We start from the raw sequence: 13,047 nt of genomic DNA, 5'->3' as shown, positions 1-13,047 counted from the left end.
ATACTGTAATCTCTAAAAATATTGTGAAATAAAGTTTCATCCGAATGGTTAACATCATGTGTGTCATTAGTCCATTTTAATATCTGATATTCATCATGTATGGAACAGCATTATAATAATCATCTGTTAATTATTATATTCATTTCTTTTATTAATTACAGAATTAATTGATTCATATTTGCTCTAATTTACATAATTACAAAAACTTAAAAGAATTTGACTGAATGAGAGAATACCAACATTCATCCAATTTTTCAGGCATTAAAATTATTACTGTTCTAACTGTCTGGATAATGGGTACAAACAAAAATTATGATTTTTCTCATTTTTTTATATCTCTATTATGTTTTAATGGGCCCAGTTCATTCAATCATTAGTGCTGGTTGAAAGCAGGTTTAGTAAACAGGTTGCATTTTTATATCCTTGCTTGCAAATAAAGAACCCTTACATAATCAATGTTTTGCCATTTTTTTTACAAAGAAAAAAATACTTATTGTAGTTTTTAGGCATGTTTATTTTGTTGTGAGTGGAAACACGCTGTCATTTTGGGTGTAAATACACCGCCATTGGGGATAAGTGCTCACAAAGGTCTTGGTGTGTTAAATTAAGAACATTTCTACATTGGGGATAAGTGCTCACAAAGGTCTTGGTGTGTTAAATTAAGAACATTTCTACATTGGGGATAAGTGCTCACAAAGGTCTTGGTGTGTTAAATTAAGAACATTTCTACATTAGTTATCATTTTTGGTAAGAGTTATATTCCCCTTTTTGAATAAGTTCCTGCTGGGTCAAAACAATGTTGGCAGTAAACAGAGCTCATTCATGGTGTCTACACAGAAAATGAAGAATACCTTGATTCTTAATGTACTGTAGTAAGAACTGAAAGTAAAATTATCTTGGCCACCTCCATATACTAATTCATGACTAGAAATTCTTCAGGTGAGATAAGAGATAAGTAAGAATATGGTGACCCCTAATAAAAATCCTGGCTAGTAGAAAGATTAGACCCCTAATAAAAATCCTGGCAAGTAGAAAGATTAAACAATAGTCACTTGAAGGGACTGATGTTCTGCTTGGCAGAAATTCAAGATAATACCATTTCTTCCTTCCAGAAGTGGTGACAGTCGTTGTAGCAACCATATCGGATGTAAGATTGGTACCATTTTAATGTAGGACCAACTAGGGACCACAAGACAGCTATTGGCAAAAAAAACATGCTGATATACCAAGATTGGATGTAAATTTGGCACCATTTTAATGTAGAACCAACTAGGGACCACAAGACATCTATTGGTAAAACCTTCATGCTGATATAGCCATATTGGATGTAAGTTTGGCACCATTTTAATGTAGGACCAACTAGGGACCACAAGACATCTATTGGTAAAAAACCCATGCTGATATAGCCATTACTATGGGAGAAGCAGAGATAATATTTTCAAGATTTTTTTCTAGGGTGGCCATAGTGGATGTCAGATTGGCATCATTTTCACTGAAGACCACATAATGATACACCATCCATTCAGGAGTAGTTGAGATAATATTATTTTCAAGCTGGTCACTGAGTGGTGTCCATATTGGCTGTCACATCATTCACCATTTTCATTTAAGCCCAAATGGATATCTAAGGAAGTCTTCTGGTTGAAAGTCCATGGCAATATGATTTTTTTTGTTCATGTAAAGTTGTGATAAAATTTTTAAGATGGCTGCTATGGTGGCCATACTGGATGTCAGAGCAGCATGATTTTCATTTATTGTGCCGACTAGGCATGATAAGAAGATTATCAGTAAAAAAAAAACATTTTGATTTGATCATCCATGAAGGATGATTAGTGATAACTAGATTTTCAATATGGCCACTCTAATGGCCATCTTGGATGTCATATCAGCATTAATTTCACTTAGGACAAACTAGCCATCACAAGCTGATATGACCGTTCATTGAGGAGAAATAGTTTTTAAAAAATATAAGATGGACCATGGTAGCCATAATGGATTTCCAAGCAGGACAATTTCCATTTAGGACCAAGTAGACCATGAAATGAATGTGTGTAAAGTTTCTTGTCAATCCTCCAAATAGTTTAGGAGGAATAGCGATAGCAAATTTGTTCTAACTGACAGATGGACGACAAACACCAGACAATTGTATAAGCTCCTCTGGTCTATGACCAGTACAGCTTAAAAGCTGACAGGGTCTGAACAATCTGAGCTAATGTCATCAAAGTCTCAAGATCTGACAGTCAACTATTCATCAAAGTCTCAAGATCTGACAGTCAACTATTCATCAGTCTCAAGATCTGACAGTCAGCTATTCAATCAAAGTCTCAAGATTTGACAGTCAACTATTCAATCAAAGTTTCAAGATCTGACAGCCAACTATTCATCAAAGTCTCAAGAACTGACAGTCAACTATTCAATCAAAGTCTCAAGATCTGACAGTCAACTATTCATCAAAATCTCAAGATCTGACAGTCAACTATTCATCAAAGTCTCAAGATCTGACAGTCAACTATTCAATCAAAGTCTCAAGATCTGACAGTCAACTATTCATGAAAGTCTCAAGATCTGACAGTCAACTATTCAATCAAAGTCTCAAGATCTGACAGTCAACTATTCAATCAAACATTTTTGGGTATAGGGTAAAGCATATGTCAGTTTTTATGTTAAAACTTTACTTCTCTCCCATTGGCTTAAACAGACGTACTTTGTGTCCATAACAAGAATTTAAAAATGAAAATTATTACTGAAAATTTAGGAAATATGGTGTCCAGAAAATTGGACGGTCCAGATATTTGGGTTAATGATATACATGAACTTGATTTGGATTTTTAAAGTAGCTTTACAGAAAGTTCAGTCATATCACTATGATGTCTGCAGTGTGGCAGTTTATAGCAATGTCTAGCACTGAGGCATCATGCCACAGACATGTAGCATGATGTCCCACCCAGTCCCATTATTCTGACACCAGGCCAATCAGTCCTAACACTAACCTCTCAATGCTGAGCGCCAAGTGAGGCAACTGTTAGTACCATTTTTGCAAGTCTTTGGTATGACTTGGCCGGGGTTCGAACATACGACCTCCCGCATTCGAGGTGAACGTTCTAACCGCTAGACCACCATTGTGGTCTACATGAACTTAAGTGAGGGTATGACCTATACTAGTTGGAACTGTCTGGAGAAGAAAAAAAATAACTCCATGAACTGCTGTCTTGTAACAAATAATGAACTATTCAAATGAAAGTATACAAGAAAAGACCTAAATTATAACCACGATAACAATTTACCATACCTAATTCACCAAACATTTGTTTGATAGTGACGCACTTTTTAATTGCATATACACAGAGAAATGACATTTACAGTAAATGTTTCCAGTTTCTATATCACCAATTGCCAGTAGAAATTAGCATCATAATGGAAGAATTTTATGCGATATGAATTTGGCTGCACCCTTTAAAACCTTTTAGTTCAAGCAGTGTTAGATGAAAAGGCATGGCATGTGTCCACATTAGCTGATGAGCCTGTATGTCAGTAGTAACTAAATGTAAGGGTCTGTATTACAGCAGGAAATTGGAAATTAATAGTGTTCATTTTAGGTTGTGCAGCAAAAGTTATCTCTATGGCACCTATAAGGTGCATTAAAAACAAAACAATATAGACAAAATATAGACATGTATGATTTCAGACAGACTAAATTGAGTTCTCCCCAAGCTTTCTAAATGAAGTGTGATGGATGCCAAAGACTTTGATTAGTACCTTACAGATATGTCTTACTGACTTTGATAAGGACCTGACAGAAATGTCTTACTGACTTTGATTAGGACCTGACAGATGTCTTACTGACTTTGATTAGTATGTGACAGAAATGTCATACAGACTTTGATTAGTACCTGACAGATATGTCTTACTGACTTTGATTAGGATGTGACAGAAATGTCTTACTGACTTTGATTAGGACCTGACAAAAATGTCTTACTGATTTTCATTAGGACCTGACAGAAATTTCTTACTGACTTTGATTAGGACCTGACAGAAATGTCTTGCTGATTTTGATTAGGACCTGACAGAAATGTCTTACTGATTTTGATTTACTACTTGACAGAAATGTCTTAATGATTTTATTAGTAAGTGATGGAAATGTCTTACTGATTTTGATTAGGCTCTAGTGTATGGTTGATAATAACTGATAGAAAACAGAAAAGAGAGGATCAATCTTCAGCAAACACTTTGCTGCATTTGTTTTTAAAGTAATCATCACAGAATGAAAATGATGTACACCCAAATGTCGAAAATAAGTGGAGGGGAATGGTTACTTCAGCATAAGGAATTCAAAATCTTGACATTTGTTTGAATTTTCTCAAGCAGAAAAGAAACAGGTGAGGATAGTTCTGACCTATTTATTTCTTCTAATCCCACTTGCTGACCTGGTAGAGGACCTTAGGCCTTACATTTCCATTTCAGACATGTCTGAATTTCAAACAAACAAGTAAAACAAACATGACACAGATATCATATGAAGAAGTTCGGTTACAAATTGTGAACATGGTGAAATGCTATGTAATGGTAAATTTTTACAAACGAGACTATCGTTTGAATTTGTTACGAACAGCAAGAGGTGGACAGTGTAATGCAAATATAATAATAAAATGTCAGTAAATAAATATGTCATGAACTAATATGAAGTTCATGAGCTATTTCCACAATGTATATATGCATACAATGAACTTTTCTGTGTGACTGTAGTTCATGGGCTATTTCCACAGTGCATATATGCATACAATAAACTTTTATGTGTGACTGCAATTCATGGGCTATTCCACAGTGCATATATGCATGCAATAAACTTTTCTGTGTGACTGCAATTCATGGGCTATTTCCACAGTGCATATATGCATGCAATAAACTTTTCTGTGTGACTGTAGTTCATGGGCTATTTCCACAGTGCATATTTGCATGCAATAAACTTTTCTGTGTAACTGCAATTCATGGGTCATTTCCACAGTGCATATATGCATGCAATAAACTTTTCTGTGTGACTGTAGTTCATGGGCTATTTCCACAGTGCATATATGCATACAATAAACTTTTCTGTGTGACTGCAATTCATGGGCTATTCCACAGTGCATATATGCATGCAATAAACTTTTCTGTGTGACTGTAGTTCATGGGCTATTTCCACAGTGCAGATATGCATGCAATAAACTTTTCTGTGTGACTGCAATTCATGGGCTATTTCCACAGTGCATATATGCATGCAATAAACTTTTCTGTGTGACTGTAGTTCATGGGCTATTTCTACAGTGCATATTTGCATGCAATAAACTTTTCTGTGTAACTGCAATTCATGGGCCATTTCCACAGTGCATATATGCATGCAATAAACTTTTCTGTGTGACTGTAGTTCATGGGCTATTTCCACAGTGCATATATGCATACAATAAACTTTCCTGTGTGACTGCAATTCATGGGCTACTTCCACAATGTATATATGCATGCAATAAACTTTTCTGTGTGACTGTAGTTCATGGGTCATTTCCACAGTGCATATATGCATAAAATGAACTTTTCTGTGTGACTGCAATTCATGGGCTATTTCCACAGTGCATATATGCATGCAATAAACTTTTCTGCGTGACTGCAATTCATGGGCTATTTCCACAGTGCATATTTGCATGCAATAAACTTTTCTGTGTGACTGTAGTTCATGGGCTACTTCCACAATGTATATAGGCATACAATAAACTTTTCTGTGTGACTGCAATTCATGGGCCATTTCCACAGTGCATATTTGCATGCAATAAACTTTTCTGTGTGACTGTAGATCATGGGCTATTTCCACAGTGCATATATGCATGCAATAAACTTTTGTGTGATCATAATTCATGGGTTATTTCCCTCAGTGCACATATATGAATGCAAGGACTGCAGTTCAATGGCTATTTCTCCAGTGTGTATATATGAATGCAAGGACTGCAGTTCAATGGCTATTTCTCCAGTGTGTATATATGAATGCAAGGACTGCAGTTCAATGGCTATTTCTCCAGTGTGTATATATGAATGCAAGGACTGCAGTTCAATGGCTATTTCTCCAGTGTGTATATATGAATCCAAGGACTGCAATTCATTGGCTATTTCCACAGTGCACATATATGAATGCAAGGACTGCAGTTCAATGGCTATTTCCACAGTGTATATATGAATGCAAGGACTGCAGTTCAATGGCTATTTCCACAGTGTATATATGAATGCAAGGACTGCAGTTCAATGGCTATTTCCACAGTGTATATATGAATGCAAGGACTGCAGTTCAATGGCTATTTCCACAGTGTGTATATATGTGCAATAAATGTTTATGTATGACACATAACTGAAAGCAACATACACAAGTTATAAACTAGCACAAGGTGGATTTTAAGAGAATTTTCTAGTGTTTTACTTCCATAAATAGCCGTTTTAAAATTAAAATCTAAAAAATGATTCTCTATTTGGGGCAGAACATAAATTAATGGGATTTTAAAAAAAGGGGTTCTCGGTGACCAAAAGTAGCAGCTAAATCCCAATGTAAATGGACCCTAATCCAGACATGCAGAATTTCCATCTTACTCATTGCTTAACAAGCATACCAGATTTCATCTGTTAACCTTTAGTGATTTTTACTTGGGTTGACAAGGTTTTTATCAAAAAAGTCCAGTAGGTCAAAGTTCCAAAAATGTGTACAAAAAACTATTTTTTTTAAAAACCACCAAATATCCAGAAAATTTAAACAGGTCATTTATATTTAAATACAAGAATGCCCAACAAATTTAATTCGCTGTCATGTACGACAAGTAGTAATTATGTAATCATTATAGGAAAGGTTATCTAAGTTTGAGTTTTAACAAGAACTTTGGTTTCTTGCTCCTGAAATGTTGTCAATATGCAGTCAGATTTCACAAGTCTTTTAAACACAGTAGTACAAGTTCCCTACATATACTATATACACATTTGCCATTTTATGGTACATGTACATATCATCAAACATGCCAACATACATATTTTTTTCAAATTTAAATAGCAAACCGACAGCAATGCCAAATATAATCGACCTAATAACAACAATAAGTGACTCTTAATAGTCAAAAGTCATTATATTCTGGCTTGTCTGACAGACAAGTGGATGCTTGATATGAAATGAACTCGACTGGAGGTATCGTTTCTTCCAGGTAGCATAAGACCATAAAGACTCTTGTTTTAATAGATAATCAATAAATTTTGACATGTCACTTCAGACATAAAGACTTAAAACAAAATTATGGGTGACACTTGAATTTAGTAATCCAAATGATGAATTCCCAACATTCAACATTCCAATGAACAGTGCCGACTCTCAAGCAGAATTCTGTTTGATTCTTTCTGTAATACTGTCTGCTGTGCCAAGCCTGTCGACCTATAAAGTTGCTTGTTAAATGACGCTCTGACATATTGTCTTGTTTAGTTCTATGATACGAGCAAGTTAAAATCGTTATAACTTCATGATCTTTGATCCAATTTTTATGAAATTTTCACTATGAACCCAAAACGACTATCTAATCAAGTAATCTAATTTTTAAAAGAAATGTCGTTCTCATAAATTAGATGAGGTTATCTCTAATTTGGCAATTCATCAAATGGTCCTACAGCACATGTTCAGCAAAATTGGTGTCTCACCTGCGTTCATGTGTTGATGCATCTGACTTCCAAACACTTGAACACAGAACTTTTAATGCAAAACAGTGTTGATGCCAACAATAAAGCCACCAGCAGACATATGATGCCTATGTCCGGCCATGATAATGCAGGAAAGACATGATGCTACCAGCAGACAAGTGATATCTATATCCTGCCATACTAATGAACAAGAGACATATGCCGCCGCCAGTGGAAAAGTTATACCTATGTCTCACCGCGCTAATGCATGTCAGAGAAAAAGTATTTGTGCTACAGTTTCCTTATGATGAAGTAATCTTATACAAAAAGCATAGAACAAGATCTGTAAGTACATCACAGCTAACCCTGATGCACTCTTGATCATTTGACAACTTGGTTACTAGTTTAACTGGATAATATACAGAAATATTTCACTATGTTAAAATCTCTGTTAAAGTCTCTATTTCTTGTTTTGCAGTACACCAAAGGTGAATATGCTGAAACCTGTCAATAAAGGACATTTAAAGTACCAGAAAATTTGTCCTTTATTAAAAGGTGTTCTCTATATAAAGGAAGTTAAAATAATCATAACTATATTAGAATTAGAATAGGCCAGAAATATTCTTTTTATGCAAGTGTCCACTATGGCAGGCTTCACAGCACACTGTTTTCAACCAGATATGGCACTGAAAATGCCTATCCTTGAAGGACAAAATATAGCGTGAAAATCTTAATCGAAAGCCACTAGTTTTTCATTGCAGATCCTGAAGAAATATATGCGGCAACACTACTGGCATTGACCCACTAGCCTGGCATGGGTGATATATGCAGGAGGCAACATTACTGGCATTGACCCACTAGCCTGGCATGGGTGATATATGCAGGAGATGACAATACTGATATTGAACTGAAAGCTCAGCATGGGGGAAGAATTTCTTTGTTCTTTACAAAAACTGGGCTGGTTACAGGAAAGTTTACAGGCCCAAATGTAATTTTTTTAGTGGTCTCAGGGCTAGTTGGGCATCAGAATCGCCATCCACTTATATGGAGATGTGTGGAGAATTAGTGGAGCTGGAAAGCTAGGACAAAGGTAATGTGCATGCTTTGCAACTCTGCAATCATGGATGTGATTTTTTGCAGCAGGACATGCCACTTCTACAAGACTTGTGGATTCCTTAGGATAATCCAGCATCCTCCACCTCCAAGATCACTCACACTTGCAACTAAGCCATATGGAATAATTTGCATATACTGTAAGCAAGAAAACCTGTTTAATTTACATGAATAAAGTTAAAATAATAATGAGATAAATTTATCTTTGATGATAATGTTTTTTTCAGAAATTACCTCTTCGTTTGAACTCTATTGTGACTCTTTCTTTACTCCTGGGCAATGTTACAGGGGGTGAACCTGGTTCCGATGAGCCAGACCCTCGGCTTGTAACCGTCTGCCGCAAAAGGGAATTTGTCTGAGAAGAACTGGGTGAGTATTCTGTATGTGTCGATGACATTGTGTCCATATGAGATGATGAAAATGTTTGATGTTGCATCTCTTCTCTAAACTCTGAATTTATACTGTGATCCATTTTACGTGCTGAACTTTCTGAATTGAACCTTTTGGACTGAATAGGTTTTGATCCATTTGGTTTCATCTCAGCGAAAACACTTTCTGAAGCACCCCTTTTTAAGGAAGCACTAGCATCAAGTTTGATTGGCCGAAGTTGTGTTACTTCTGTAGTAATTGGTCGAAACTCTGGCATTCCATTTTTCACTTCTGCAGTGGCTACTTCTGACACCACCCGGCGGTCCATAGTGTGGTAGGGTCGGTCTCGAGGACCCTCCGAAATGAATAAATTATTCTCAGTTCTGTTTAATGTTGCCATGCTTAAACCTGATGCCACGTTCCACAAGATATCATCCGTTCATTATTAGAGACCTATAAATAAAAAGAAACTTTTATTACTATTGTACCTTGTGATCATGGCCTAAATTAGGTCGACATAATATGTCTGATACATATTCCACAGAAATGCTAGTTTATGGACTGGAATTCTGCATAATTCTGCCAGTAAAATTTCTGTAAAATGGATTTATCCCTCTAACTGCCTCAAAACAACAAAAGTTATTACAATTTTTAAGAAACTTAGCACTACGTATTATTGTGGAAAATGTGACAATATTGATGGCTGGGAGAGATTTGCATGATATTATTGGGGAAAATGTGACAGTATTGATGGCTGGGAGAGATTTGCAAGATATTATTGTGGAAAATGTGACAGTATTGATGGTAGGTAGAGATTTGCAAGATATTATTGTGGAAAATGTGACAATATTGATGGCTGGGAGAGATTTGCAAGATATTATTGGGGAAAATGTGACAGTATTGATGGCTAGGAGAGATTTGCAAGATATTATTGTGGAAAATGTGACAATATTGATGGCTGGTAGAGATTTGCAAGATATTATTGTGGAAAATGTGAAAATATTGATGGCTGGTAGAGATTTGCAAGATATTATTGGGGAAAATGTGACAATATTGATGGCTGACAGAGGTATGCAAGTCCAAAGACATCTTAATGAATTTCCCCACTAATAATACCAAGTCTAATGTATAAACTTGCTTGTAACTTCAGTCTAACTGCAATCTACACAGAAACAGATCTGCCATCACATAATGCACTGGCAGATCTGGATTTATGCAGTTTGTTATGAGTAATTAGTAGACCAAAACCTGATCTGCAGGCACACTATGTGATGTGTGATCAGGGTCTATGTTATTTCAAGTTATATATGACTTATAAGTGAGCACATAGTAGTTTTCACATAAAATAAAACTGAAAACCTAAACCTACAACTGAAGTCTATTACATCTAGTAAATTCTACCAACCACCAGCTAAAGAGTACTTGTGGTAGAATAAAAGATGAAATAAATGTATGAATAGACACATTAATTACTGGTAGATATAATGCCACTGGATATAAATTTGGTGCTTTAGAATTTTGAAGGGATATGAAACTAAGGGAGCCAGTGTTCATCCAAACACCTCTTATATTTATAGAGATACAGTAAACCGGCTGCTGTAGTGGCCATACTGGATATCAGACTGGTGCCATTTTCATTCAGGACTAAGTAGACATCGTTTGGAAGTCTTTTAGTGAAAATCCCATGTTTATATGACCATCCATGTGCGATGAGTAGCGATATCAAGATTTCAAGATGGCCATTGTTACAGACATCCTGACGTCAGAGTAGCATAATTTTCATCTAGGAACAACTAGACAATGGGATAATGCATGATAAGCTTTGAGTTAATCATCCTATTAGTTTAGGAGGAATACTGATAGTGAACTTATGCAAACGGATGGATGGACAACAGAAAATAGACCATCCCATAAGCTCCTCTGGTCTGATCAGTAGAGCAAAACACCGTGCAAAATTACCAAAGCATGACCTACTTTTGCCTGCAGGTGATAAGTGCCCTCCAAGCTGAAATTTTCAGACTACATTCAACAGTAAATGTAAAAACTGAATGTAATCACTTGCAGCATTAAATGCAGATCACTATGACCTACTTTTGCCTGTTCTGAGTAGTACTCTCCACGATGAATACACCCATCAAGTTTCACAAATGTACATAAAACAGAGTCAGAGAAATTTAGCTAAATGTAAAAACTTTACATAATCACTTGAGCATAAAGCCTGTGGTATGCATAAAATGAATACAGCCTGTGGTATGCATAAAATGAATACAGCCATCAAGTTCATTACTGTAGATATGACACTGCCAGAGAAACAAAGATAAACGCAAAAGTTTAATGTTGATGCCCATGACCATACTGTCAAATAAGCAATCTCTCCTGTAGGTGTTGGCTTAATAATGCTTCACAGGCAAGAAAAATTAAATAATTATAAAACAATAATGTACAGTAACATAAACATATTAAAGTATGTTGAACAATTCATGTCTTCAACAACATTCAATGTTGTACTAATTCATCATTCTAAAAACATACCTTCAACCTGATGTTAAGCTAAATCTTAGCTAAAAAAAATTATTTATGATATATATCATTTACACTATTATAAACAATCTATGACTGCTTACATTATCAATGGAAAAAGAGATGCTGGAGTAGTTTCTTGATGGCACTAAATTAGTCTGGAAACAAAATTACCCCAAAAATAAATAAATAAAAGACAATATTAAAGTCTTGTGCTATGGTTCAACAGGAATTCTCTCTTTAAGTATCAAATTTAAGTATTTATAACCTTCAAGATGTGGCGCTATGTATAACAAACCTGACTTTGCATCCAAGTCCATTTATCTCTGGATTCTTCCTGTCCAGTGTGATTCTCTGTACTGAGTAATTCTACTGTTGAAATAGTTTCATAACAACAACAAAAATAAACAATTCACAATCAAAATGCCTGAAGCCATTTGTCAACTTAAAATAATTCCTTCTCACCAGTGCAACACTTCTGGCACTTGTCAATTCCTACAGATATTATTTGCCAATAAACCAGCACAAGCTGGGGCATAATCACACACTGTAATGTAGCCATTGAACTATTTGCATTTAATGAAGCAAGCTAGCTGGGGCATTATCACACATACACAAAAACAGAGTTATGCAGCCATTAAAATATTAGCATGTATGCAGCCATTATACAACAAAGCACAATTAACTAGGTGGCAATCAATGTAGTACTTAGGGACCAGCCATTTAATCTGGGCTGGGCAGCCTGGGTTCTTTCAATCTAACCAAGATTTTCTTTTTTTATCACACGATATAAATGTTCAGCTAATATGATGGATAGAAGTAGCTCTTGTTTTTGTTTTCTATAAATCAGAGGAAAAGTGGCTTTGTTTTTTTTTCCTTCAAACTATTTAGAATCAGGAAATAGTTTTAATAATCCCAGCTCAACCCCCAAAATAGGATCAGTCCTTTAAGCAGAAGTCAATAACCAACTGAAGCTGCCGTGGCATATTCTTCTGTGAACCTGATTATATTCTAGCAAACCAAACAATCACTGTCCAACAGTTTCTAGTGAATAAAACAAGGACTTCATTCTGACGTGTATTGTAAAAAGTTGTTTGTGGTGACTCTAGAGAGGCTACTGGAATGTCCTCAGCCTTTTCCATCCCATGATAGAAACTCCCTCCACCCAACCCCCATTACAAGGGAGGTAAAAAATGATAACTTCTTCCTTGTCCATTTCCGTCATTTGAAGAACCGCAGGAATAAAATTAAAAATGAAAGGTGCTGGTATTTTATCAATGGCTTAAATATCAAGTGTTTTGAAGGATCTATTCTTCCCATGTCTAGTTGTATGTTTGTCTGCCAAATACTTACAATCTAGGATGCATTCTTACGATTGCC

General features: G+C 35.7%; 1 protein-coding gene across 3 annotated transcripts in view; it reads right to left on the bottom strand.

Moving 5' to 3' along the window:
- LOC149808055 (uncharacterized) overlaps positions 1-13,047 on the bottom strand; it is a 147,232-nt gene that overhangs the window by 69,100 nt on the left and 65,085 nt on the right. For 2 of the 3 annotated variants that reach the window (XM_089973103.1, XM_089973109.1), the window contains exon 4: positions 9,013-9,600. In XM_089973103.1, the coding sequence (XP_089829229.1) occupies positions 9,013-9,547 (535 nt within the window). In that variant the 5' untranslated portion in view covers positions 9,548-9,600. Of the gene's footprint in view, positions 1-9,012; positions 9,601-11,965; positions 12,095-13,047 lie in introns of those variants that run through there. The other variant, XM_089973116.1, reaches the window with a different exon arrangement.

This window comes from Sinohyriopsis cumingii, chromosome 1, assembly GCF_028554795.1.
Source record: "Sinohyriopsis cumingii isolate HCF-2022 chromosome 1, ASM2855479v2, whole genome shotgun sequence".
Classification (NCBI taxonomy): Eukaryota; Metazoa; Mollusca; class Bivalvia; order Unionida; family Unionidae; genus Sinohyriopsis; species Sinohyriopsis cumingii.
This window is presented reverse-complemented; position numbering and strand designations above follow the sequence as displayed.